The sequence below is a fragment of the Melanotaenia boesemani genome, chromosome 5 (assembly GCF_017639745.1).
Source record: "Melanotaenia boesemani isolate fMelBoe1 chromosome 5, fMelBoe1.pri, whole genome shotgun sequence".
In the NCBI taxonomy this organism is placed as follows: domain Eukaryota; kingdom Metazoa; phylum Chordata; class Actinopteri; order Atheriniformes; family Melanotaeniidae; genus Melanotaenia; species Melanotaenia boesemani.
This window is the reverse complement of record NC_055686.1, coordinates 29,411,084-29,437,661: the sequence shown is the minus strand read 5'-3', so window position 1 is coordinate 29,437,661 and position 26,578 is coordinate 29,411,084. Positions and strand designations below refer to the sequence as shown.

The 26,578-nt window shown below is 40.6% G+C and overlaps 1 protein-coding gene across 1 annotated transcript in view; it reads left to right on the top strand.

Moving 5' to 3' along the window:
- The first annotated feature begins 1,182 nt into the window (after nt 1-1,182).
- Nucleotides 1,183-26,578, top strand: part of frem1a (Fras1 related extracellular matrix 1a) — a 51,116-nt gene continuing 25,720 nt past the window's right edge. The window contains exons 1-14 of the mRNA XM_041986657.1: nt 1,183-1,233; nt 10,156-10,506; nt 12,742-12,836; nt 12,986-13,296; nt 14,700-14,896; nt 18,898-19,221; nt 19,299-19,407; nt 21,239-21,370; nt 23,348-23,692; nt 23,775-23,917; nt 24,708-24,904; nt 24,982-25,069; nt 25,162-25,329; nt 25,401-25,609. Of these exons, the coding sequence (XP_041842591.1) occupies nt 10,261-10,506; nt 12,742-12,836; nt 12,986-13,296; nt 14,700-14,896; nt 18,898-19,221; nt 19,299-19,407; nt 21,239-21,370; nt 23,348-23,692; nt 23,775-23,917; nt 24,708-24,904; nt 24,982-25,069; nt 25,162-25,329; nt 25,401-25,609 (2,564 nt within the window). The 5' untranslated portion in view covers nt 1,183-1,233; nt 10,156-10,260. The remainder of the gene's footprint in view (nt 1,234-10,155; nt 10,507-12,741; nt 12,837-12,985; nt 13,297-14,699; nt 14,897-18,897; nt 19,222-19,298; nt 19,408-21,238; nt 21,371-23,347; nt 23,693-23,774; nt 23,918-24,707; nt 24,905-24,981; nt 25,070-25,161; nt 25,330-25,400; nt 25,610-26,578) is intronic.

Here is a 26,578-nt window from a genome sequence, read left to right as displayed (position 1 = left end):
GAAAGAAAGGGGACTGAAGAGACTTTGAATGTGGCATGGTTGTTGGTCTGAGAATTTACGGGGATTTCCATCCACAACCATCTGTAGGGTTTCCAGAGAATGGTCTGAAGAAGAGAAAATATCCAGAGAGCAGCAGTTGTCTGGACCAGGATGCAGCAGAAGACCACACCGGGTGCCTCCTGTCAGCTAAGAACATGAAACTGAGGCTACAATTCACACACACTCACCAACACTGGACAATAGAAGATGGAGAAACATTGCTGGTCTGATGAGTCTCCATTTCAGCTCCACATTCAGATGCTAAGCTTAGAATCTATTGGAAACATCATGAAAACATCCATCCATCTTCTTGGTCCACTTTGGCCACTTAGTACCAACGTGGTCTGGTTTAACCAGCACAGCCTACCTGAATATTGTTGCTGACCATGTCCATCCCTTTATGACCACAGTGTAGCATCTTCTGAAGCTACTTCCAGCAGGATAATGCACCATGTCACAAAGCTCAGATCATCTCCAGCTGCTTTCTAGAACATGATGATGAGTTCACTGGACTCCAACGGCCTCCACAGCCACCAGATCTCAGTCCAGTAGAGCAGCTTTGGGATGTGGTGGAACAGGAGATTCTCATCATGGATGCAGCCGACAAACCTGCAGCAACTGTGTGATGTTGTCATGTCAATATGGAGCAAAACCTCTGAGGAAGGTTTCCACCACCTGCTTCCATCTATCACACCAGGATTAAAAGGGTCCGACCCGGTACTAAAAGGTGGACCGAAAGAAGAGGACGACCCAGTACTAAAAGGTGGACCTGATGAAGAGGATGCTGAGTTTCTGGGGTTCTGCCCTTTGATGGGAAACTACAGCATGTAATAAACACAGTTTTTGTCTTTTCTGCACTTGTGATGCACAAAGACACAAAACATAATTCTCTCCCTGTAGGTCCTTGTTACATTAACACCATGTCAAGCCTCTTATCTTTGGCGACTTCTGTTCAGTAATGACAAACCTGTCGATAGTTTGGACAAGACTTTGTTCTCAGAATTCTTCCAGGCTGATTACTTATCCACAGCAGCTACAAGGGGAGGCAGGCGTCCTCGGTCTCTGTCCCTCCCTCCTCACTCTCAGAGGTGGAGTTTGAGACTAAGAAGTCGGCCAGAATGTCAATGAGGCAGTCGCTGCTGAAAACAGAGGACAGGACACAGATAGTGGAAGAGGGGAGAGCCAGATGTTCAGGTAGGAACATGTTTCATCTGCACAGATCTTTGCTGGGAACCTTTTTGTCCTACGACATGAAAAGATGTTAACCTGTTTAGTTATTTGTATTTGTACCAACATGTCTTCTATTCACACTACCAACTTCTATTCCTTCTACATCATATGAATCTGTTTCTCCAGGTTTTCAGTTATTGTAGATCCAAAGAAAACAGTCATCTGTCTTCCAAGCGTAGCTACGATAATAGCCTGATACACATTTAAAGAGAAAATTGTCCTAAAACAAGACAAACTTTATTTTCTGCTGCTCTGCAACCTAAACTCTGAACTTCACCCGTTCAACCCTCACTTACATCCTTATTGCTGCAGTCTACAGATATCTGGAAGCATGTTTGAGTCTTTCTGTTGCATATTCTGCTCTCCGCTACTGGATGGCAGCCAAATGTTGGCTAGAAAGCCTTCTTCTTTCTCCCTCTGATGGCTCGTCTTTCTTAGAAAATTGCTGAGTGCTAAGGACCCTGTTATTATTAAGATTAGAAGATGCTGTAACTGGATGCATTCCCAGCTGTGGAGCAGAGGTATTTATTACATGACGCATTGTATTCTCACACAGCTGCATGTTTTGGGTTCATCAAGGGAGGAAGGGTTAGTAACTGTACGTTGTGGGGGAGGAAGGCGGCTATATTATGCTTCAGAAACTCTGATGTTTAGTTTATAGTTGTGGTATGTTATCTATAAGAGCACAGAATTGGTTTTTACCTTTTAACATTAAACTTACCTATTCAGTGTAGCTAACAGCTATGTACTGTATAAAACATAATTCAGAGTGAGCATAAAAAGGCTAATTTGGTTCACAGTACAACCACTAACTGGCTTCTCCTCTACCTAATGGTGTCACAAGGATGCCACTTCCATAAAATTAGCATCACGTGTACTTATTAGAGAAAAAATATGGTTAAAATAAGAGATAGCTTTACTTTTACTACATAATGTAAGTTCACATTTCCCATAATACAATGCAGTGACTTTCACCATGGGCATAAGACTGGCTTTTATCTGCAAGGGGTAAGGGTACAACACAAACTCTGTTAACTGATCATAAAATCTTATGGATGCTCTGAAAGAGGTCCAAGCTGTGGAGATGGATCAGTTTCACCGGCCTGGACAGCAGCTGATGGCATGAACTTTCAGTCCTGTTGTGTACAGCTATGTCCTGCAGTCAAGGCAAAGCCCATTATCTTAATCAGAAACTGCAGTCCACCACAATCTGCAGGACACAAGGATGCAGCACAGTCCAGTTTCTTCCTTTAAATATTAAAAGGTTGCACTGCAGTTTGAAGTAGCTATAGCTTATTTCACATGCCTTAGGCCACTGACAATAACTCCTCCGATCCTTATGGGAAATTATTAAATTGGATTTTATTAGCTTTTAAATTGGCTACATGGTGGTTAGCACCACGGCCTCACAGCAAGAAGGTCGCTGGTTCAAGTCTTGGCTGGGGGTGGAGGTTGGAACAACAGCCTTTCTGTGTGGAGTTTGCATGTTCTCCCCATGTATGCGTGGGTTCTCTCCGGGTTCTCCGGCTTCCTCCCACACAAAGACACAAGGTTAGTTTAACTGGTCACTCTAAATTCAACCTAGGAGTGAATGGTTGTTTGTCTCTCTGTGTTGGCCCTGCCACGGACTGGTTACCTGTCCAGGTGTACCTGCCTCTCACCTGCTAAATGCTGATAGGCTCCAGTTTTCCCGTGACCTGTAATTTGATTAAACAGCACAGAAAATGAATGAACAGCATTTAAACCCCAATTTAAACACACACATACAAAACAAAGTATGTATGTTAGTTCTAGGCCAAGCGACAACCTCCGGCTGTAAAATGTAAAACCTATGCGGAAGTGCAAAAAATTGCAGTTCAACCCTCATCCACTAGGGGCTGGCTCCAAAACAGAGTCAGTCCCCATAGACTCCCATGTTAAAAAGACCAACTTCACAACAGAAATAAACATGTTTAAAGCCTGGTACAAAAATCCATTTTAAGATTAAAAGGTCAAGTTTACCTTCATGACAACTGTGAGGGGGTGAATATTTTTTTTTAAAAATTTGGCATAATTAGGGGCGTGTCCTTTTGATTGACAGGTATCCAATATCTGCGGCAAGAAGGGAGAGTGCAGCACAAACGCGGTTTTTAGCGGGTTAACAATGCACCTTAGCTTTAGCCCACCTACCTCCGTTAGCTGGTTAGCTACTGTTAGCTCCAGGTTAGCTCTTAGCTACAGGCAGCTCGGAGTTTGATGGGTGTCAATCATCCACCCCCACCTTCACAGCCCCTTCTCAGCTCCACCTCTTTGCGCATTTTTGGATTTTCTGGGAATGACGACACGCGTGACTCTGCCAAGATGGCGACGGGGGAACCGCCCAACCACCTTCAATTCAGCTCTTCAGAAAGCTCTTCATGGGTAAACATGGAGGCTCCATCCATCTTTTACATACAGTCTATGGTCTAGGCATAATTTTTTTTCATTATAACCAAGTGATGTTCAACTAAAGCAGCTGGCAAAATTGTCTCCATGACGATGGGTTGCAGTGCAGAAAGAATGTAGTATAAGCCTTAATCCTTTCGAACATTAAACAAATAATCTCAGTACTTACACCCAACCAGGACATAATCAAATATATTTGGGAAAGTGAAAGAACGTTACCATGTGTTGGTGTCCCGGGTACATTGAAAGTTTGATGACTTTGTGGCTTGTTAACGACAACACGTTTGCTCTGACAGGAAAAGATTAATTCAAGTTGGATTTCCCTTGTGCCCAGTTTTTGGGTGATGCTTTGGAGGACATATGTGGGTTGATATGGACAGTCAACATATTTGGTGGTTTTGATTTGATTTGAGGAATAAAGGCAAAATTTTACCCGTCTTGCTTGGTAGATGTCCTGACTTGTAAAATATTTTGTTTCCAGTTTATCATTACAGGCTTAATTGAGATAATCTAAATGGCATCGAGATTAATCTGAAAGTACAAAAAATTATTTTCTCCTGTGTTTTGTTACAACAGCCACAGTTAATACAGTAGCTGGAGAAAGCTAATTAGTGATAAAATTAAAGATAGAGAGAAGGGTGTTAACATTGTTTAATTCACTGATTTGATTTATTTTCTCTATTTGTGCTTATATGCTGCAAAATGTTAAATTACAACATTTAGCATTGTCCCTAATGGCTGCTACGAACGTAGTAGCTAACATCTGCTTGTCTATTAAAGGTGTCATCACCTGGTCTTTTCATGTATTCACTGTCCACAAAGTTTGCTGAAAGGACTCATCATAAAACTATATGTAAAAAAACCAAAGGCTATAAGCTAGCTGTTCACAAATTAGCCACTAGCCAGGGTTCCTAGCCAATTGTGCTGTAATACAGCTAGTAGGCTACAATAGCTAGATTTATGTTCTATTCCCGTTAAAGTCGGCAGATTTTTTATCTGTTCTGAAGATTTCATGGCTCATCAATGCTGTAGCCTACTTGATTGAAAGGACTTGTACACATGGATCCAATGACTAAAGCAAACACATCAAGATCAACTGACTCTGAAATGTCTCTGAAGAGTAAAACGGGTGCGAATCAACTGCAGAGATTGTCGCTACATACCATCCGACACTAATGTTTTGTTTAAGTTTGGATTAGGGAGTGCATTTTGTGCTGCCATGAGTTTACCTTGGGAATGTAAATGTAGTCTGTCATTAGACCTGCTGGCTTTGACATTTAGCAGATGCTCAGCCTTCTCCTGATTGACATGCCAGTAGAAAAAACAGAGACTTATTGGTGAAAGGTAAAGTTGGTGATCTATAACCTACTCTGTGATCCTAACTTTGGGATGTAAAGTCTTGATATACAAAATGACAGGAAACATGTAGGCTTAACTGAATGCGTCTTTCTAATATACCGTATAGCTGCTGTAACATGAGTCTTTACAAAAACAGGAAAAGGGATCAACTGCAAACAGGGACAGGACCCTCAGAGTGCTCCAGGCAGCTTAACATTGGGACCTTTCCCAGCGCTCCCACTTCTCATCTGTAGCCACCCCACTGGGACTCACATCAGTCACTGGGTTATATCCAGATCGTTAAAGGGACACATCACTGGACCCTTTTATGTTTTTACACTGAGAGTAGATACAGGCAATGTGCAGTCATTTAATGTAACACAGTGCTTATCTGCTAAAATGTGGTCTTCTGTGGGCCTTAGCAGGCTGGTCAGCTTTGTTCTGCTCTGCATTTCAAAGACAGAGCTGATGCTGGGAGATAACCTCTGGCTCTGGTTCCAGCTCATCTAAGAGGAGCTGGGTGGTCAGGGCTCCGTCCAGACTAGTAAAGCTCTTCCTTACTAAACCAGATGCAGGATCGTTGCATGGAGCTGGCTTTGAAGCAGTCACCTAAACCCACAGAGGAACACGTCAATCAGCTGATTCCAGCTTAAACACAATATTAGAACCCGGTTACAAGTTTGTAATTTTTGGTGAAGAAGAAAATCACAGACCTTCCTGGTTCTGGTTCTGATGGAAGTTTAGTTTGAGGTCAACAGAAACACAAACAAATAAATAAATACATAAAAATAAATAATGAATGCAGGTACTATAGAGAAGTTATTGTAAATAGACCCAGAAAATCGGATCCCTTGGTTTTCTAAGCTAGGCTATTAGGTTTATATATATGCAGTTCTTCTAAATTGGAGGTGTCTAAGGTAGTCTAAGGTGGACCATATAATGGATTTATTTTTATCGGATTATAACTGGACAAAGCGGTACAGAAAAGGCATGAATGAATTGGACTACACTGAGCTGAACTGAACTGTTTCTGAGTGCCTTAAGATAGCTTTGTTGTGAGCTTTTACTCAACTATCCTGTTTTAAAAGTAGGATCATTGCAGATTTGCTATGAAACTCTTCTGTGGAAGTTGAAAATGGCTGGTTAAATGAAAGATTGTTTGAAGACAAACTACAGTTTAATGAGATGTTGGGTGCAGTTTGTGACTATTTGAAGTCTTGTTTTTGGCACACACGTCCTCGAAAATGATCTTTTTAGTGCCCTAAAACAAGCATTGTTCATGGGAGCAGGCTATAACATGTCCTCAGTCTAGAGGCTGATTATAAGGCGTTTTCTGTGTGGGGTCTGGGGAAGGTGTCCTGGGCAAGTGTTGAAGGAATGTGGCAGGATGACATCTGAAGCCTGCTTTCAGATGCAAAACAGTGAGTGAGATAAGCTAAAACCCTAATGATCCCAGTGGATCAGAAAGATTTAGGGTTTTTAAAGAATACGTTACATATGTTTTTACCTCTTTATTGACTATGAATGAATGTCAGGGGTCACTGACAACATGGTGTCTTTACAAAGATGAATGTTCAGCCTCAGGGAGAGGCCAACACTTGCTCATTATGAACATATTTCCTGGTAAACAGAAGAGTTTTCAGTCAGAGATCTAGAACATGCCTGAAGCTCACCAAAAACTTCCATTACTGCTGTTGTTGGCTTATTACAAAAACAATGAAGACAACTTCATGATCCGGTTTCATAAAACAGCAGTGCTGGTCTATTCCTGTGTTAGGGGGTGTGTTTACCCTGGAAACTATTCATGCCTGTGCATGTAGACACTGTGGTCTAATCTAATGTCTCCTGGTAGAAACAGCAACATGACTGCTGATGGCTGAAATAACCTTTATAAGGCTACACAGTCAAAAACAAATCACAGTTAAAATCCATTAAAATGGACTGGTTTTACAGCTGGGCCAAGGATATGAGGAAATAAGGTTTGAGTCACAGTAAATGTGGATTTTTTAAATGTGTTAAACGGGGAAAGTTTATATATATATATATATAAATAACAGCCAGATGTAGATGGAAATCCATTTTTCTCCTGCTCAATGTTCATATAGGAATTTACACATGTATGTAGTATAAATAGGATTAAGATGAATTTTATTAAGTCACTTGTTCACCTGCTGTTACATAAATATCTAAGCAGCCAAGCATATGGCAGCATGTAGTCATGTAGACATGGTGAAGACTTGCTGGCTGGTGTAGAAATATTTGGTGGTGGTCGGAGAGGCCGTAGGCTCTGATTGGTTGCCATGTTTCTGTCAGTCTGCCCCAGATCAGCTGTGGCTACACATGCAGCTTAGCATCACCAGGTATGAAGGAGGAATGGATGAACAACGGATACAAAGTAAAGCATTTTGGGTGTCTTAAAAAGCGCTGTATAAATCTAATCCATTATTATTATTATTATAAGTTCAGACTGAGCATCAGAATGAGGAAGGAAGGGGATTTAAGAGACTTGTGGCATGGTTGTTGGTCTGAGTATTTACTGGGTTTTCCACCCACAACCATCTGTAGGGTTTCCAGAGAATGGTCTGAAGAAGAGAAAATATCCAGCGAGCAGCAGTTGTCTGGACCAGGATGCAGCAGAAGACCACACCGGGTGCCTCCTGTCAGCTAAGAACAGGAAACTGAGGCTACAATTCACACACACTCACCAACACTGGACAATAGAAGATGGAGAAACGTTGCTGGTCTGATGAGTCTCCATTTCAGCTCCACATTCAGATGCTAAGCTTAGAATCTATTGGAAACATCATGAAAACATCCATCCATCTTCTTGGTCCACTTTGGCCACTTAGTACCAACGTGGCCTGGTTTAACCAGCACAGCCTACCTGAGTATTGTTGCTGACCATGTCCATCCCTTTATGACCACAGTGTAGCATCTTCTGATGCTACTTCCAGCAGGATAATGCACCATGTCACAAAGCTCAGATCATCTCCACCTGCTTTCCAGAACATGACAATGAGTTCACTGGACACCAACGGCCTCCACAGCCACCAGATCTCAGTCCAGTAGAGCAGCTTTGGGATGTGGTGGAACGGGAGATTCTCATCATGGATGCAGCCGACAAACCTGCAGCAACTGTGTGATGCTGTCATGTCAATGTGGCCCAAAACCTCTGAGGAAGGTTTCCACCACCTGCTTCCATCTATCACACCAGGATTAAAAAGGTCCGACCCGGTACTAGAAGGTGGTCCTGATGAAGAGGACGACCAGGTACTAGAAGGCGGTCCTGATGAAGAGGACGATGAGTGTATATATAATCATTTAATTGTAAATAAATGGTTAGGTGATTGCCATGGGATTCAATAAGGAATCCCATGGCAAAGTGACCCCAAACTTTTGAACGGTAGTATATATATATATATATATATGTATATATATATATATATATATATATAGTATGTCAGTACTTTTGTTTGAAGACTTTATAGCAGGAGTATCCAAATGTGGTTTTACATGTTTCCCTACTCCAATACCCCAGATTCAAATTAAATGGCTCTCCTCAGCAGCATGGTGTCAAGTTCCACCCCTACATGTTGACCAATACATCAGTCAATAGTCTGATTCAGGTGTGCTGAAGAAGGAAACATCTAAAACCTGCAGGACAGCAGCCCTGAGGGATCGACTGTAGACACCCCTGCTTTAGGGGTCAACCCCAAAAAATGCTCAATACTAAAATGATGAAAGGAGGGGTACTGATTCCATTAGTAGTTGAGTTGGACATGCATTGGTCCATAAATGGTAGTCCAAGAGTTTTCTGCTTAAATAGCTAAGTCTGACTATAATGCTTGACTTAACCCTACATGGAAACAGTCATGCTGTGGAATTACATGAGCTTATGTTGGCTAATCATACCTGCAAACTCAGAAGTGAGAAACAAACGTAATACAAACATGTAAGTGAAGCATTCTGGTGTACTCTGAGAGGAAAATAAGAAAAAAAAACTATTTCCTTCAGATAAAAAAGAACCTTTACGAAATTTGGATCTGGAAATCCTCACTTTATGGATCTTTATAAAATGCACTGACACCAGGCAGAACCCCCTTTACCTCCGTCCTGACCTCCATCTTTAACCATGTCCATTTACGCCTCAGCCCTGAGTCAAGATGCACCACATAAACCGGGTCTTCTTCCTTAAACATTACTTGACTGTTCCTTTTTTCATCATTGAATTATTGTTAAGGTAGTGAAGATCACGAGTCCGTTTAGGAATGGAAACAAGGTCTTTAGGGGGTCTTTGGCAGGTGCACTTATTTCAGCACAACATCAGCCATGTTAGATGATCATCCAGAGGGTACTGCAATCACTCATTAAAGCAGACACTGATGTGTTTTCATTTCCTTCTTATTTTGCAACAATAACATAAATTAAAATCAGATAATGATACGCTAGTGGTGGAGAGAGCCTTCCCAAAACTGTGGGACACTGTAGGCTTACGTCACCCATCCAGTGATGTTAACTAACACTCTGACAAGCAGACAGAAGTTTCCGTTATAAAGATGTTTTGTTGTAAAGACAATAGCGTGTTTTTTCTGTAAGTCCTGACCCTGAGGAAGATTACCAGTAGCTTATGACCCCTTTATTAACAATAAAAGCTGTTATCAGTGCAAAGTACACACCAAATCAAACACTCTTTGAAGCGATACGAATCACATGCCAGATAACGCACCAAGACTGCCCCCTAGTGGCAGCAAATGCTGCCAAATAAAAAAAAAATGTAGATGTGTCTTCATGTATGCCCAAAATTTGAGTCATTCTGTGTATGATTTTAGTGAAATGAAGGTAACTCACTGTATTCTTATGGTCTGTATGAGGAAGGCTTTTAGTCTGAATGCAGGATGTTAAATATCCTTACTTATCTTGCACCGTATGCTAGTAAAACCGTTTATGGTACAACGACTTCCGCTGCTTTATGTAGCTTCAAATTTGTTTCTAATAAATTTAATCTGTTTTAGGTTTGTTGAGTTGCTTTTTCTGTGATTTTAACAACCATGATGTGCTGCCTGGGTTGTTGATATGACACCCTTTTAAAATTCTTTAACCTGAAATGTTTTTTTTTGTTCACAGTTCCTGACTGATCATGTGATCAACTCATTATGCAAGCAGAAGAAAGACGTCCTTCGCTCTCCTAAAGTCTCTGTCTTGAGGCCCAGCTTCTGTTTGTGCCTGATAATGACGGGCTCACCTGCTCAAACGCTGGCCTTGACGGTGCTTCCGGTGCTTCTGTTGGGATTTACCTGCTCATCTCAAGCTTCCCTTGTGAAAGTCAATAGGGGTTTAAAGGTGAAACGAGGTCATTCAGCCTACCTTCAGGAGGGTGACCTGCAGTTCCATATTCCCATTCAGAAGGATGCGTGCAAGGTGGAAGTAGTGTTAAATGAGCCCATAACTCAAAGAGTGGGAAAACTCGTGCCTCAGGTAATGGAACAACCCACCCACCCACTGAAAACCCATGTATGCTTCAGGCACTTCACCATGGTAGTAAAACAGAGTTGTATAGTCTAAAGGCCAGGATTACACTGTCTGACAGTTAACATGAAGGAAACCATGCAGCATATCCTTAGAGCCGTAGAAATGAGGAGAATTTTTTTAAATAACTGCATTTGAAGAACACAACAAAGAGTTCAAAGGTGAAGTTTTCCTCATAGTTTTAGAGATCCAAGTCCCACCAACCATCTGTGGGAGCGCTGGAGAAAACAAATCAGATCTATTAAGCCCCACATCACAACCTACATGACATAAAAGAATCTGAAGCATCTTGGACACGTTTAGAGGTTTAGTCCACGCCTCGACAAGTCAGAGCTGTTTTGCTGGAGCTACATATTAGGCAGGTAGTTTTAATGATGTGGCTGGTGTGTTTGTTTTGAACACGAAAGCCTTCACGTCAAGTAAAGCGGGGCATTTAGGGGAAGAGGAGTGATGTCTCAATGCTTTGTTTCCCAGGGTAGACAGCCTGTCTCCTCTCTAACAAGCCTCTGCTGACAGATACAGCCAACCGCTCAGGAGTTGCTTTAAAAGTTTACCATTAAAACTTTAACAATTAAACATTCACTTTGCTGGGAGGGAACCCACAAGACATTTTTCCCTCTGCTCATCATTAGTAATAAAGACAGCTGTGGATGAGTTGGTGGTAGCTCAGCCATTTAAACTTCTCATTTCAATTTATTTAGTGTTGGTCGTGTTGTTTCTCATCATGTGAAGATGGTGTTTTATTTAAAGATTCATATTCAGTGATTCAGCTTTATTTGAACCCAACAAAATATGAACTTATTCATTTATTAACTAACTCCACCTAATTTTTCCTTGTTCAGAGTTTATAGATTGTACAATCACTGTAGTAGCTTGACAGATATATGGAGAAAAATGTAAATAGTAGATCTGGGGCCGTGTTTATCAAACTTCTTAGAATTACTCCTAAGAACACCGTTAAGAGTTGACTTACAAGTAAAAAAAATCATCGCTAAAAGCTGCACTTAAAAGTTACTTGTCAGGTGTCTAACTCACACTTTTGGTGAAGTGTAGGACTCAATCTTAAGCGTCGTTCTCAGAGTGGGGTTGTGACGGTTCTAGGTACACGGTTCACTGACGTGACGAATCGCTGATTGGAACCATTTGTCTAAGAATATCGAAATATCTTAGCGAGACATCTCAGCGAATCATTAAATGGACAATGAGAGTGTATATTTTGACAATAACAAAGTTATATCAGGGAAATTTAATTATTTTAGCAAAACGCTGGCAAGCCAATGATAAAAGAAAAGAAAGGGAGGAACTTGCAAACCAACTAAGGCTAGGTTCACACTGCAGGGCATAATGCTCAATTCAGATTTTTTTTTTGTGAAATCAGATCCTTTTGAAAGTCTGTTTACACCTCCAATTAAATGCGACTTGTATGTGATCTCCTGTATGAAGCTTATGTGCACTGAAAGCGTAGAAGACACGACGACGTGACAGTGAGCTTGCGTGTGACATCTTGCAGTAACAGCAGAGTGTTATGTTGCAATTTTAAAGTTATTGTCCAACCATAGCCAGCACATTTTCAATTGCATCGTTTTAAGGAGGAGATTACAAAAGAGGAGAGCCCAATTTTTGGGCATGGCATTTTGTGGAGCAGTGACAGCAACGTCTGTACAGAGAAATGTGGGTACGGAGTTGCAGCCAGGACTGGTGGGAGAGTGATGCGAGCGCCTTTACAAGTAAGGAGTTTATAAACAATGTTGTGTATGACGTGTAGGTCGGATTAATGCGACCTGGCCATTTAGACTGAGGTCGCATGGTAAAAGATCCGATACGTATCAGATTTAGGACCACTTATCCAAGTGGCCTGGGTCACATTTGAAAAAATCGAATCTGTGTCATTCAGACTGTTATGAGGAGATCAGATACAGGTTGCATAGGGGCAAAAAAAATCGGATTTGGGTCATTTCTGCCTGCAGTGTGAACCTAGACTAAATGCATCTAAATTCTGCTATAACTCACCTGACTCAGATTAAATGAATCCAATGAATATTTGCTCTACGGGCAGCTCCTAACCACTTATGACACCTCTGGAGGGCTCTTAAATATTGTGAGGAGTAGGAGTGATTCTTTCCCCCAGTTTCATTATTAACATTAACATTATTAATTTTTTTTTTATTTTGATTTTGATTTAAGGTATTTGATTGCAATTATCTGGCTGATGAAGTAAAGTATGTCCACAATGGCTGCCCTCTTTTAAATGAAGACACAGTCAAGCTTCGCTTATACAGGTAAAACTACAGTAACTAACATCAAATTAATGGATTGTTTTTAAGGGAATGCAATATATTCCACACAAGAAAAATAAATGTTGGGAAAGTGCATGAGTGTAATCTTTGTTTTATATATTATAGGTACTTATTTGATGTGTTTTGACCAGGTTCAGTGAGACAGAGACATACATGGAGGTGTTTTCTCTCCATGTGGACATTATGGAGCCTGAATGCAACATCATAAAGCTGGGACCCAAATCTTTGGAGGTCTCTGAGTTCTACAGCCTCTCTGATCCTGTTGATGGCAACGTGGTGTCTTTCCACTATGAAAGAAAGTCAACTCTGGAATGTAGCATCCACATTGATCGCCATGACAACCAGTTGCCTGCTCATGGCCAGTTGGTCACCGGAGAGCCAGAGAAAGCTACAAAGCGAGGGGACGAGCCAGAGAGCTTCATTCACCTGCGTCAGCAGCTTGGTAACTTATTAAACTCAGAGTTTATTGCTCTACTGGTTGGACCACTGATGCAGGACCAGTCGAGCCTTACATTTAATTCCACCAGAGTTTGCACATACTTATACAGTATCTAAAACTTAGGGAGAGACAACACTAATTTTCCTGATAAATGTTTAACTTTGTAAGTAGCTTATTGGTACCATTTGTTAAAGGTGGAAACAGGAAGACAAATTCTTGTACTTCGTTTCCCTTGTCTGCAGCTGGGCGGCCAGGCTGCTGACAGGCCATTGAGTCATGTGACATTCACGTGTTTAACAGGCCCAAATGGTTAAAACATGTACCGCACAACATATTTAGCAGTTAAAATGAGACACTCATCGAGAACTCATGCTGGAAGGTCCGTAAAAATAAGACCAATTGTCCTTTAACATTTAAGACTTTTCTGTTTGAACTAATTGTAGAAGTTTTACCGTATTTTATTTTATTCTTTTAATTTGTGCATTGCATCTTGGGAACAAGAACTTCTTCTCAAACTTAAACATACCTTAAGTCCTGTGTCCAGAGGCCTGTACGATGAAACGTGGTCAACATACCTGGATATCTCTGCTACCTGAGCTGACTTACCCAGACATTCCTGATAAGAGGTACGATGAAGCTGGTTATCAACTCGGTAATTCAACCCAGGTTTTCCATCTTGATCAGTGCGCGCTCACATAAAAGGGGCGGAGTCTGCAGCATCTTACCAATCACAGACATGGAGAACCCTGCAGAGCAGCGACCTCACCGTGGAGGAGCAGATGGTTATTCTTCACAGATATGAAGAGTTAAACACATCATCCAGACCAGAAGCAACATTGTTGCCGTAGCAACAGCCAGGAAGAAACGCTGACAGAAAAATGCCGACTGCATGAATTCGTCAGATTATACAACATTAATGCGTTGGACAACATAAACTCTATTTCACTTAAATATGGCGCAGACGTTTCGGGCAGAGAGCTGACTTTCCTTTTTATTGAATCCATACAATTAACAATTATTTTTATGGACGTTTTTCTTAGAGTGATCTGTCACATATCGGTTTAGGTTTTTAGCAGGTAACACACAGACCTGTTGTTCATATGTCCAACTTTTTTCCCATGTTTGTTTTTGTAATGCTCTCACCAGCGATGTTCTGATGGCATTAACGGTCGGGAAAATGTACATTTTGACTTCCAAATGGTAAACTGACTAGGTAAAAACTTGATAGACATAGCTTATATATGTGGACCCAGAATAGGTCCTTGTGGCACCTAATGAAAAGAGGACTTTTTATTATCTTCCTTTAAAATAAAAACAGAATCAAATGCATGTGAAATAATCTGATTACGTAATAATTACACGACAAAAAGTGATCAACAATGTGTTCTGTTTCCTCTATTATTTAGATAATAAAGCCAGAGCAATGTGTAAATCCGAAGATTGTCTGAAAGGTTTGAAGCTAGTGAAGTTCACCAAAATACCCTGTGATGCCTTTCTGGTGATGGGGCTGAAGTATCAGCACATAGACCCGCCTTCTCCAGACGTAGACTACATCGCCATCAGACTGGACCTCAAGGACACCAGGAGTGGCAGTATATATCAGGTAATTTAGCAGCTAAGTAATGAACCACGGTGTCTAGGGAAAGATTTAGGCCAATTCTAATGTTATGGAGTAAAAAAAATTAAACACTTATGAATTCCAGTTGGATGGTGGACAGCATGGATGTGTAAAAAGGTAGCTCCCTCACACCAGCTAGAAAAATAAAGAAAAATCTCCACCTTAATCTTGAGAGACTGAGGTGAAATAAGATCCAGAACATTAGAATATGAGTGGGGGCTTGGCTAAAATGAAAAGGAACCCAACGAGCCCACCACGCTTTAAGTCCAAAGCCTAAAGCAAGTCAACCACCAAGGTCTACGGTCACGTTTCCAGCAGTTTACTGTGAAAAAAATGATACTGGGAGAAGAAAACAGTCAAGTATGGAGAACAAAGGATTTTCTTTGACCACGATTATTTGGAGAGGATGCTGTAGCAATGTAAAGTGTATGTAAACATCAAGAAGGCATTAAAGAGAGAAGGAATCCAGTTCCCAACTCCCTTCAACAAGATGCGTGTACACTGGCCAGGCGGAGTGAAGACTGTGTACACGGACGCCATTGATGAGGAAGAAGGTGGGGCCACATCAGGGACTCTGCTCTTGTAGAAAGCTGCTGTCAGCTGAATCACGACGTGGAAATCCAGCAGGAAGGAGACCAGGGAAGGTTGCCAGGCAAGCATGGGCACCGCAGGGGTTTCAGGATGACTGATGACGCACGCTGTGTTTAAACAAATGTGACAGAGATTTACAAACTCCAGTTACAACTAGAAAATACATCTTGCTTTGAAGGGTTACAAACTAGAAATGTTAGTTGTAAGGGAATAGGACATATCTGTGAGGACTATGATGGGTATGGTAACCCTGAGTGGGTCGACTCATCACTAAAAGGGGGCCCTCTCTTTCTGCAAGGGTTTTCCCCTCAAAACAAGAAAGGATGCAGCATAAAAGATGTCATATCGGCTCCTTTTCAAGGAAACCACTGTTCAAATACATAGTTAAAATGTGTTCTAACATTTCTTTTTGTGATGTTACTGGTTTGGGAATGTTAGTCCGGAAGCCTGTGGGTGAGATAATACTGTTGAAGACATTACAGTCATTTATGGATAACAAAACAAAGGAATATAGCTTTTTGTCTTTAATAAGTAAATGGTTTAGGAAAATAGTAACACAAACCCATCTGTTCTCTGGGATGAACTAAAAGCAGTACCAGGGAGATTAATTGCATAGTTCCATAGTTGGAAGTAAACTAAAAAAGAACGAGCAAAGCAAAACAAGCTAATCATATCAGAACAGAAATATAAAGCCGACCAAGCAACAAGACAACAAATCAACGAGACAAAAATGATGATTACTGACCTTCAATATGAGAAACAAGACCAAGATACTTAAAACAAAATTATTATGAATCAGGTCCCAAAGCCATGAGATTGTTAGCTAGACGAATACAAAAACAACAGGTGGAACTCACAGTTACCCAACTAATTGTTTTCAGAGACTACAAGGATTTGTATGCTCAAACAGGGCCCCCAAACCAAGAGGAAATCAAAACATTGATTCATTAGATCTACCCTCAATAGGTACAAAACAAAATGAAAGCAACTGGTAAGTTGAAACCAAATAAGGCACCTGGTAGCGATGGCTTCCAGTCTACACTATTTTTTTCTACATTCAACTGGACTATGGAAAATGAACATATCCCCCCTTCTTGGGGAAGCAGTCATTACAGAACGCCCTAAACCACACAGGGATAAGGAATATTGCAGACCAATGGTTACAGACCAATTTCACTTTTAAATGTTGATTACAAGATTTAAACCTCTATCATTTCAGAAAGACTCCAAACTTCAGACCTGATAGATGAGGACCAAAGTGGGTTGTTAGGGGCAGACAAACACGACAAGATAAAGAGAACACTTCACATCAATTAGTTAATTAGTTCAGATGCACAAAGGCAATTGACAGCGTCAACTGGGAATTTTATATTCAACAAAAGAGAAATTTCTATTCAGCGGAAAATCAATTCAGTGCATTAGGTCTCTTTATTGTAAACCCAAACCAAAGTTCAAATCAATGGATGGCTCACAGAGAGGTTCATTTTGGAGAGAAGGAGGGGACTATTTGCTCTTTATATTGAGCCGTTTGCTGAAATGGTGAGACAAGACGCTCTAATATTAGGAATAAACATCAATGACCAGGTACATACCATCTATTACCAGTCTATTCGCAGATGATGTTATGATATACTTATCTAATCCAGTGGAGTCGTTTGGACATCTAATGCAGATTTTTGGTAGATTTGGTCTGTATTCTGGTTATAGAACAAATATAAAGAAAACTCAAACTTTTATGTTTAACTGTGCTCTGAATCAAGGACTGAAAGAATAAAGAATAAAGTGAAAAGCAAATCCCTCATATACTTAAGATTAATATAACTAAAAAAAACAAAAAACAAAACTACATCGAATGTTATGAATGCAGAAAGCAGTATAAGGACAGACACTGAAGGTGGCCAACCTTTCCGTTAGGATTAAGTGAGAGATTAGGTGTTGTAAAAATGAATATACTGCTACGTCTGTTGTGTTTATTTCTATCTCTGCCAGTAGGTGTTCCACAAACCCAGTTTTATAAATGGGATAAACTTATATCAAAATTTATATGGGAAAGAAATTGACTAGGAATACGTTGTACTAACGTACAGCTACTGAGGACAAAAGGGGGAATGGCACTACCACATTTAAAAGAATACTTTAATGCTGCCCAAATTCCTCGTCTAGAGTATACTGACTATGTTGCCCAGTGGAAAGATGTAGAAATTTCTGCACTTAAATTTCCAATTCAATCAAGTATCGGGGAACTGAGATCCCAGTCTGTGTTAAAGAGGATGTGGACCTAAACCCAATGACATTATTTAACCAGCTAAAACTGTGAAAAGAACTGAGATTACTGAAATGGATAGCTCTATAATGAAAAGCATATTAAGACAAGTGAAGACAAAATACATCCCATAATAAAGACATTCATACTACAGTAATGTTATACCCAAGAGTGTGTCAATTATATAATATAATTGTCTCTTGGAGTCAAACAAAGAGTCATCTCTGTCAGGGCAAAATGGGAATGAGAGCTGGGATTAAGACATCCCAGGGATGTGGTATGATACGTGGGAATCACACTACAACGCCATCACAGAGGTAGTGAGAACCTGCCTGGAAGAACCAGATCAAATGCTTCACTCCAAAATAAAAATAAACCAACAGAAATCACCACCCATGCTGGAGACTCCGTAATAACATGGATTCAGACCAAACACACATTTTCTGGAACTCTGAGAAAATAAAACCATTCTGGAAACTATTCACTCAGCTGTCTATGTACACGAAAACCCCATAGGGTCTTCTATTATATCTGAGATAACCAAAAGAAACTGTGCATGTAAAAGACAGAAATCGATTCTCCTTGTGGCTGCAAAGACAGAACTGGCTCAAGGCTGAAGCACCAGCATACGGACAACGGCTGTGTTGTAGAACATGTCCTAACAACGAAAAGACTTTCAAGCTAAAAAATGAAATAACACTTGGTTCGTACAGAAAACAGGTAAAGGTTATAATTAACTTGGATCTTTGGAAATCTCATTACCACAGGCTTCATTCTTGTTCCATGTCCTTATTTTTCATTTTTATTTGTTACATTTCTGCCAGTTTTCTGTTGTCAAAGTGCAGTTCATACATTTATACTATAATAAAGAGATATAAACAAAACAGTTAACAGTTAAACAGTTAGGTATGGGATTTAATGTATGTGTAATGTACAAGTATCTCATTTTTAAATATTAAAGTTTTACAGGAAATGGCTCTTTTTTCCAAACCATGTAGTCTGAACTTACCTAACAGCAACTTTCTTGTCACTCATGATTTTTAATTATTTTTACACATATATTTTTTATTTTCTTAGGAACAATATATTGATGTGCAACTAAGAAAACCTTTTAAAAATCTTTTAATCACAGTCCGAGCAGTCCTGGATTCCAGTGAGGATAGCTGGTGCGATGCCCAACCAGCCTCCCAAACCGTCCTTCATGTCCATGTTCATCCTGGAAGTCGACCAGTTCATCCTCACGCCGCTCTCCACTGCCACAGTAGACGCTGAAGATGAGGAAACTCCGAAACAGAGACTGGTTTTTAACATCACCAAACCCCCTGCTGACGGCTTCATCACACATCTGTCCGATCATACTCGACCAATCTCCTCCTTTACTTGGCTTGATCTCAATGGTATGCTCATTGGCTACCAGCCTCCCAACTCCTCACACACCCAGCGAAGGAACTATGAGGTAGCATAAGGTCTCTTTTTCTTATGTCTTTGCAGTAAGTAAAGCCAACATTCAGTAAAAATACATTTTCCTTACAGGTGGAACTCGAGGTTCATGATTACTTCTTTGAGAAGAGCCCATCAATGACTGTCCACATGTCAGTAAGGAATGCAGACACCAATGCACCCAGAGTGTCCTGGAACATGGGTAGGCCACAATGCTCACTCTGTAAACACCGTTCAGTTCATGGCTTAGATTTGGTCTTTTTTTCTTCTTCTTTATTTAGAAAAAAATAAAAACAAAGTAAATATTTGTTACAAAAAAAAAAAAAAAAAAAAAACAAGCTTTCAAAGTTCGAAAAGGGTTTTGGAAGAAGTTGAGCATCTAGTCCAAAACCCTTTTTCAATAACAACTTAAATACTGACACTTTCACAGCAGCTCTGCATAATATTACACATTATGTCATATTACAATATGACTTACACAACACACAACGGTACTGCTTACAATAAATCATAACATACAAAGCTTTCAACAGATATCATCATTAGCTTCATATCCTTTAAATATCTCATCTTTTATTGTTTGTTTAAATTTTCCTATTGATCGACATGTTTTTATATCCTTACTACAGCTGGTTTTTTGAACATGTATGTTCCTCTCAGGCTGAATTTACTCTCTCTTACCTGGAAAAGCTTTTTGGATGCTGTTAGGCAACTGATCATTTTTAACTTTTTACATAATTGGAAGAATCTTGCATTTTAACAAGTCTTCAGATTTCAATATTCTCAATTTGATGACCATAGCATTAGGTGGTTTTGTAAGGGTAGAGTTTGTAATTATTCTTATGGCATTTTTTTTTATTATAATTTTTTGTTGTCTTGTATGTGTTCCCTCACACTTCAACACAACAGGTCATGTATGGTATGAAGGAGCAATACAAGGTGAACAATGATGGCTTATTTAAAAAATATTTAACTTTATAAAGACAAATTGTTTCACATATTTTTGAATTAATATAGGTTATATGTTTCTTCCAACTTATTCTTTCATCTATAAATACACCAACTCACTGACTCTCTTTCAAGTTCTATTTCATTTATCACACGTTTCTTATTATTGTTGGTTGGTCTATTCCCATATATCATGTATTTTGTTTTATTTAAATTTAATGTTAATTTATTTACATCAAACTAACTCTTTAGTTTATTGCATTTTACCTAGTCATTTGCGAGTTTTTGGTCTGTAAAACTCCAACGACTAGGCAACTTTTTCACTTTTAAAAATTAATAATAACCTCCAAAAAGCTATAGGTTTGTTATATTATATGATACTGACATGCCAGCAGATTACAAAGAATAATGTGCTGAATGAACATCAGCATGGGTTTAAACCCAGAAGATCTACAACACATGCATTACATGAGTTTATTTACACCAACAACTGAAAATAAGGACTATGTAATAGGTGTTCTAAGACTCAAAGAAAAGCTTTTGACAATGATGTGACATAAATGACATAAATATGAAATTATAGGGGCTAAAATGGTTTAATGTGAGACGAATACAGGAAATATAACCATTACAATTTATAAAATAAAAAAAAAATCAATATTTAAATTTTTTAGATTCAAAACTTCCAGGTCCAATAAATATTACTAACCCTTGTAAAGCATAAACAGATGCAGTTAAACCAGCTGTTCTAGTGGGTCTGATGGTTTACTGGTCCCAGTTTAACATTCTGGCCCACACCAGCAGACAGTAGATCGGACAGAGGATATCATGAAGAAAACATTAAAAATAAAATGTTCACAAGTCTCAAATCGTGAGTCTGAAATCACAGTACACATGACTTATTCGATCTCTGTATACAACTCGTTTATAATGAAGTTTTTACCATAAAGTGATTAAATAGGTCACAGAAACTGTATGAATCAAATATCACACAGAGCTTTTGTTTCTTCTTTTAAATTGTACAGGATGACAAACATGACCTCTTTTTACAAGTTTATTCCTCTTAACACCGCTCTATTTTCCAGGTCTTAGCCTGTTAGAGGGTCAGTCCCGTCCGATAACGTGGGACCAACTCCAGGTCGTGGATAACGACAACCTGAATGCTGTTCGTATGATCACAGTTGATGGTCTGCAGCATGGACGTCTAACTGTCAGAGGTACTGATGGTTTTATATATATATATATGTATATATATCTATATATATTCCATGATGTCACTAAAAAAATGAAAGTAACACATCATCATCAGCATGTAACTGAAAGTCAGTCCCACTTCTAGGACATCATTCTGTCCAGTTAGGAAGTAAAACTGAATGTGAATCTGTTTCAGTTGCTGTTGTACAAATGGTACAGACAACAGGTAGACAAAGGCAGTTAGCAAGACACCCATATAAAGCAATGGTCTTGCAGGTCGAGGCCACAGACCATTTCCCTGTCTTCATCCTTTCTGGTTGGTTTTTGCTCAAGTTAGCATTTAGCCAGTGTCCTCACCAATAGAGGGAACATGAGACGTCTCTGCAGCCCACACAAGATGCTCAGGTAGTGCAGCTCATCCAGGATGGAACATCAATGCTGCTGTTGGTAGAAGGTTTGCTGTGTCTCCCAGCACAGTGTATAGCGCATAGAGGAGATACCAGGAGATGGGCCAGTATACCAGGAGGCGGGCCAGTATAACAGGAAACGGACCAGGATACCAGGAGACGTGGAGGGGGCTGTAGGAGGACAATAATCCAGCAGCAGGACCATTATCTGCTCCTTTGTGCAGGAGCAGCTCTGCATTCCTACTAAATGACCTCCAGCGGCCACTAATGTTCATGATTCTGCTCAGATTGTCAGAAACGGACTTCATGTGGGAGGTATGAGAGCCTCATGTCCACTAATGGAGCCTGTGCTCACAGCCTCGCAGCAGACATCATGTCTCCTTCCATCCATCACACATCCACCACAGACTGTCCAGGGGTTGACCGATAACTGGTCCAGGTCTGGGAGGAGATCCCTCAGGAGAGCATCTGTGGTCTCACTAGGAGTCCTGACGTTGTAGGGAGTGCATTAAGGCTGCCAAGATTAGTCGATTAGTCATGATTATGTTGACTATCAACATAGTTGCTGACTAGTTTTAATAATCAACATAATTTTTTATTTGTTGATGCTTTGTTTTTCTCAGTTTTGTTTGTATCTTCCCCTACCTTGTCTTCCTTTCTGTCCTTGATGCACATGAGCAGTAGTGGCAGTCTGGAAACGTTATACTCAAACTACAGTTTCATGGCAAGCTGGCATTAAAGCTTGAGAGTTTGGGAGGATTTCATGAAAAATTCAAGAGAAGTATGTACAAAACAAAATCTGCAAGGTAGAAAATGCCTCCCATGAAGGTATGATGATGATGCACTAGCAGCTTAAAAGAAGGCATGTTGTGGCTGATTCAGTTTCTGACGAAGAGGGACAGTTGTCTTGGTAAGCTAATTGGCTAGTTACCTGCTAATAATACCATCAACAGTGAGCTACTTACTTGTATTGATAGCTGTAACATTAGCTGTAATGATGGCGATTTCATTACCCTTAGCACACGTATGTCACTTGTTTGCTGTAACATTATAACAACAATGTCATGTTTCTGTAGGAAATGTGATAACGCTATGTTAGTGTTAAAAAAACATTTCTCTGCAATGGACAACTTAAAATAAGTGCCAAAATAATTAGTGATTAGTCGATTATCAAAGTAATTGTTTGTGACAGCCCTGGAGAGCGTACAGGCAGATGGAGGCCATGCCCACTACTGAACCTCATTCATCAGGAGGAATTTCCACAGAAGCTGGGTCAGACTGGGATCTGATCTTTCCACTTTTATTTAGTCTTAACCCAGACCTCTATGGGTAAATGATTCTCATTCTGATGTTATTTTGTTCTCAACATGTAATGAATAAAGATTTTTAACTTGAATATTTCATTCATCAGGATCTAAGTCTTGTCTTTATTGGTTTGAGCAGTTTCACTTAAAAAAACAGGCAAAACAGACTGGAACAAAAGAAATGTAAACATTTTAAGGTTAAATTTGACTTAAAATCTTATTTTAAAAACATTTGCAATCCTACAATTCATTATATTATTAATTTGTAATTTTTTGTTGTAAACTGTAGGAGGAAAGGGCTTCATGTTTACCGTCAATGACATAAAAGCCGGGGTGGTCAGTTATCACCATGACGACAGTGACTCCACCAAGGACTTCATCATCTTCCGCATTACCGACGGCCACCATCAGACCCGACACAAATTCCCCATCAAGATCCTCCCTAAAGACGACAGCCCTCCGTTCCTCATCACTAACATGCTGCTGGAGGTCTCTGAAGGCCGCACAGCCCTGCTGAGGGGCTCCACCCTACAGGCTTCAGACATGGACTCCAGTGATGACTACATCCTCTTTAACCTCACACGTCTCCCACAGGCTGGAGAGGTTATAAAAATCCCAGGGCCAGGACTGATGGGTATGAGGGATTTCTTCTTCTTTTTCTTTTTAGGTCATCATGCTAATAAGAAGCATGCTGTGTTGTGCTGGTTTTACTTCAGGCTATCCGGTCACACACTTTCTCCAGCGGGACCTTACTCAGTCCAAGGTTTATTATAGACACATTGGGAATGAGGTGTTTGATGATTCCTTTGAGGTGGTGCTGTCTGATTTCCACGACCCTCCCAACCTGTCAGAGCCTCAGGTAACAGTAACACACCTTTAAAACACATCCTTTAAGTTCTGATGCTTTATTCCAGATGTCGGATGGATGGATGGATGATGGATGGATGATGGATGAATGGATGGATGGATGGATGGATGGATGGATGGATGGATGGATGGATGGATGATGGATGGATGGATAGATGGATGGATGGATGGATGGATGGATGGATGGATGGATGGATGGATAGATGGATAGATGGATGGATGATGGATATGGATGGATGGACGGATGATGGGTGATGGATGAATGGATGAATGGATGGATGGATGGATGGATGGATGATGGATATGGATGGATGGATGGATGATGGATATGGATGGATGGACGGATGATGGGTGATGGATGGATGGATTATGGATGAATGGATGGATGGATGGATGGATGGATGGATGGATGGATGGATGGATGGATGGATGGATGGATGGATCCAGGTCATGGTATTCCTGTAGGTGCTGACTTCCTGTTTTGGGCACTTCAGAATCCAAAGGTTGCCTTCTACTTCAGTAACCAGGATAAAAGAATTGATATTTGCCTTCTATATTAAAAACATGACAAGTTGGTAGCCTTTGGTCTGTGGAATGTGCTACAGATGCTATAATTTGGTTTATAGTTGGACAAACATTGCTAACTTGGTAAACTGAGTTAATGAAATAACAAGTCCAGCTTTGTCTTCCTCCACGGCCTTAAATCTAGACCATACTGTACCAGTCGATCATTCATGTTTCTGTTTATTAATTGATTCACTGATGTATGTCTATATATTTAGGTTGTGATGGTTCACATTGAACCCGTTCCTGACCAACCCCCAAAGGAGGTTCCTGGATCTAGTCGCTGTCTCGTGGTGAAGGAGACGGAGGTGGTCCATATCACTCGACAGCAGCTCCACTTTGTTGACCAGGTGTCACCGGACAATGAGCTGACATACACGGTTACAACTCCACCTTTCTCCACCAGTCCTCGCAGGTAAGTTTATAACCACCCCCTACACCCTCAGAAAGCATCCTGTCTGATGTTTGTGTTGTTGTCTAAATAATGAGCAGCTCGGATGCAGGACGGTTATTCCTGGTCGACAGCATACCCAGATTCACCAAAGACTCCAACGCACCAGTGCTGAGGCTCTTCACACAAGTAAATCCTCTTCAGTTTTCAGTTAGGGGTGTTGTAAATACACAAGCTGTCTGCTTCACTCATCCAGGTTGTTTCTGTTCTGCTCTCGTTAGCATGCAGTGAACTTCTTGAAAGTAGCCTACATGCCTCCAGTCCTGGACATTGGTCCTTACCCTCAGTATGTCCAGTTTGTTCTCTCTGTAAGCAACCGCCTGGGGAAAACCGTGTCTGGGATCTGCTTTAACATCACTGTGATGCCAGTGGACAACCAGCCACCACAGGTGGAGTACACTTTCTTTCATTCCTGTTGCTTGTATGCAGATACAGAAAGATGACATGCATGCTGTTTCAGGTCATCACCACCCCCCTGACAGTAGACGAGGGAGGGGAGTGCTGGCTGGGCCCTGAACAAATTCTGCTGTCAGATGTGGACTCTGTAGAAGAAGTCTTGCAGGTGGAGCTTCAGAGGGAACCAGAGCATGGAGCTCTGCAGCTTGGTGGCCTTCCACTTAAACCAGGACAGACCCTGATTCTACAAGACCTGAAAAGCCTTAAAGTTAGGTCAGATGTCCTGCCTCATTCCTGATTTCAGATCAAATTTGAAGAATCTACTCAGGCATTTGTTTTTATTCATTCATTAGTTATGTTGGCAGTTTTTATTGATTTTTCTTTTTTTTTTTTATATTGTTTCTGTTTTTACTTAGGAGACCATGTTTTCAGTGCATTAGCAAGAATGTGTTACAACTACATTACCCAATTAGCTTCACATGTTTAACTTCCTGTTAACGCTAATATCCAATCAACCAATCACGCGGTAGCATGTAGTCATGGTGAAGACGACTTGCTGAAGTTCAAACTGAGCATCAGAATGAGGAAGAAAGGGATTTATCTGGACCAGAATGCAGCAGAAGACCACCCCGGGTGCCTCCTGTCAGCTAAGAACAGGAAACTGAGGCTACAGTTCACACAGACTCACCAACACTGGACAATAGAAGACGGAGAAACGTTGCTGGTCTGATGAGTCTCCATTTCAGCTCCACATTCAGATGCTATGCTCAGAATCTGCTGGAAACATCATGAAAACATGGATCCATCCATCTTCTTGGCCCACTTTGGGCCCCTTAGTACCACCGTGGTCTGGTTTAACCAGCACAGCCTACCTGAATATTGTTGCTGACCATGTCCATCCTGTTATGACCACAGTGTAGCATCTTCTGATGCTACTTCCAGCAGGATAATGCACCATGTCACAGAGCTCAGATCATCTCCACCTGCTTTCTAGAAGGCAGTCCTGATGAAGAGGAGGACCCGGTACTAGAAGGCGGTCCTGATGAAGAGGACAACCCAGTATTAGAAGGCGGCCCTGATGAAGAGGAGGACTCGGTACTAGAAGGTGGACCTAGTGAAGAGGGTGACCCAGTATTAGAAGGTGAACCTGATGAAGAGGATGACCCGGTACTAGAAGGCGGTCCTGATGAAGAGGAGGACCCGGTACTAGAAGGTGGACCCTAATGAAGAGGAGGACTCTGT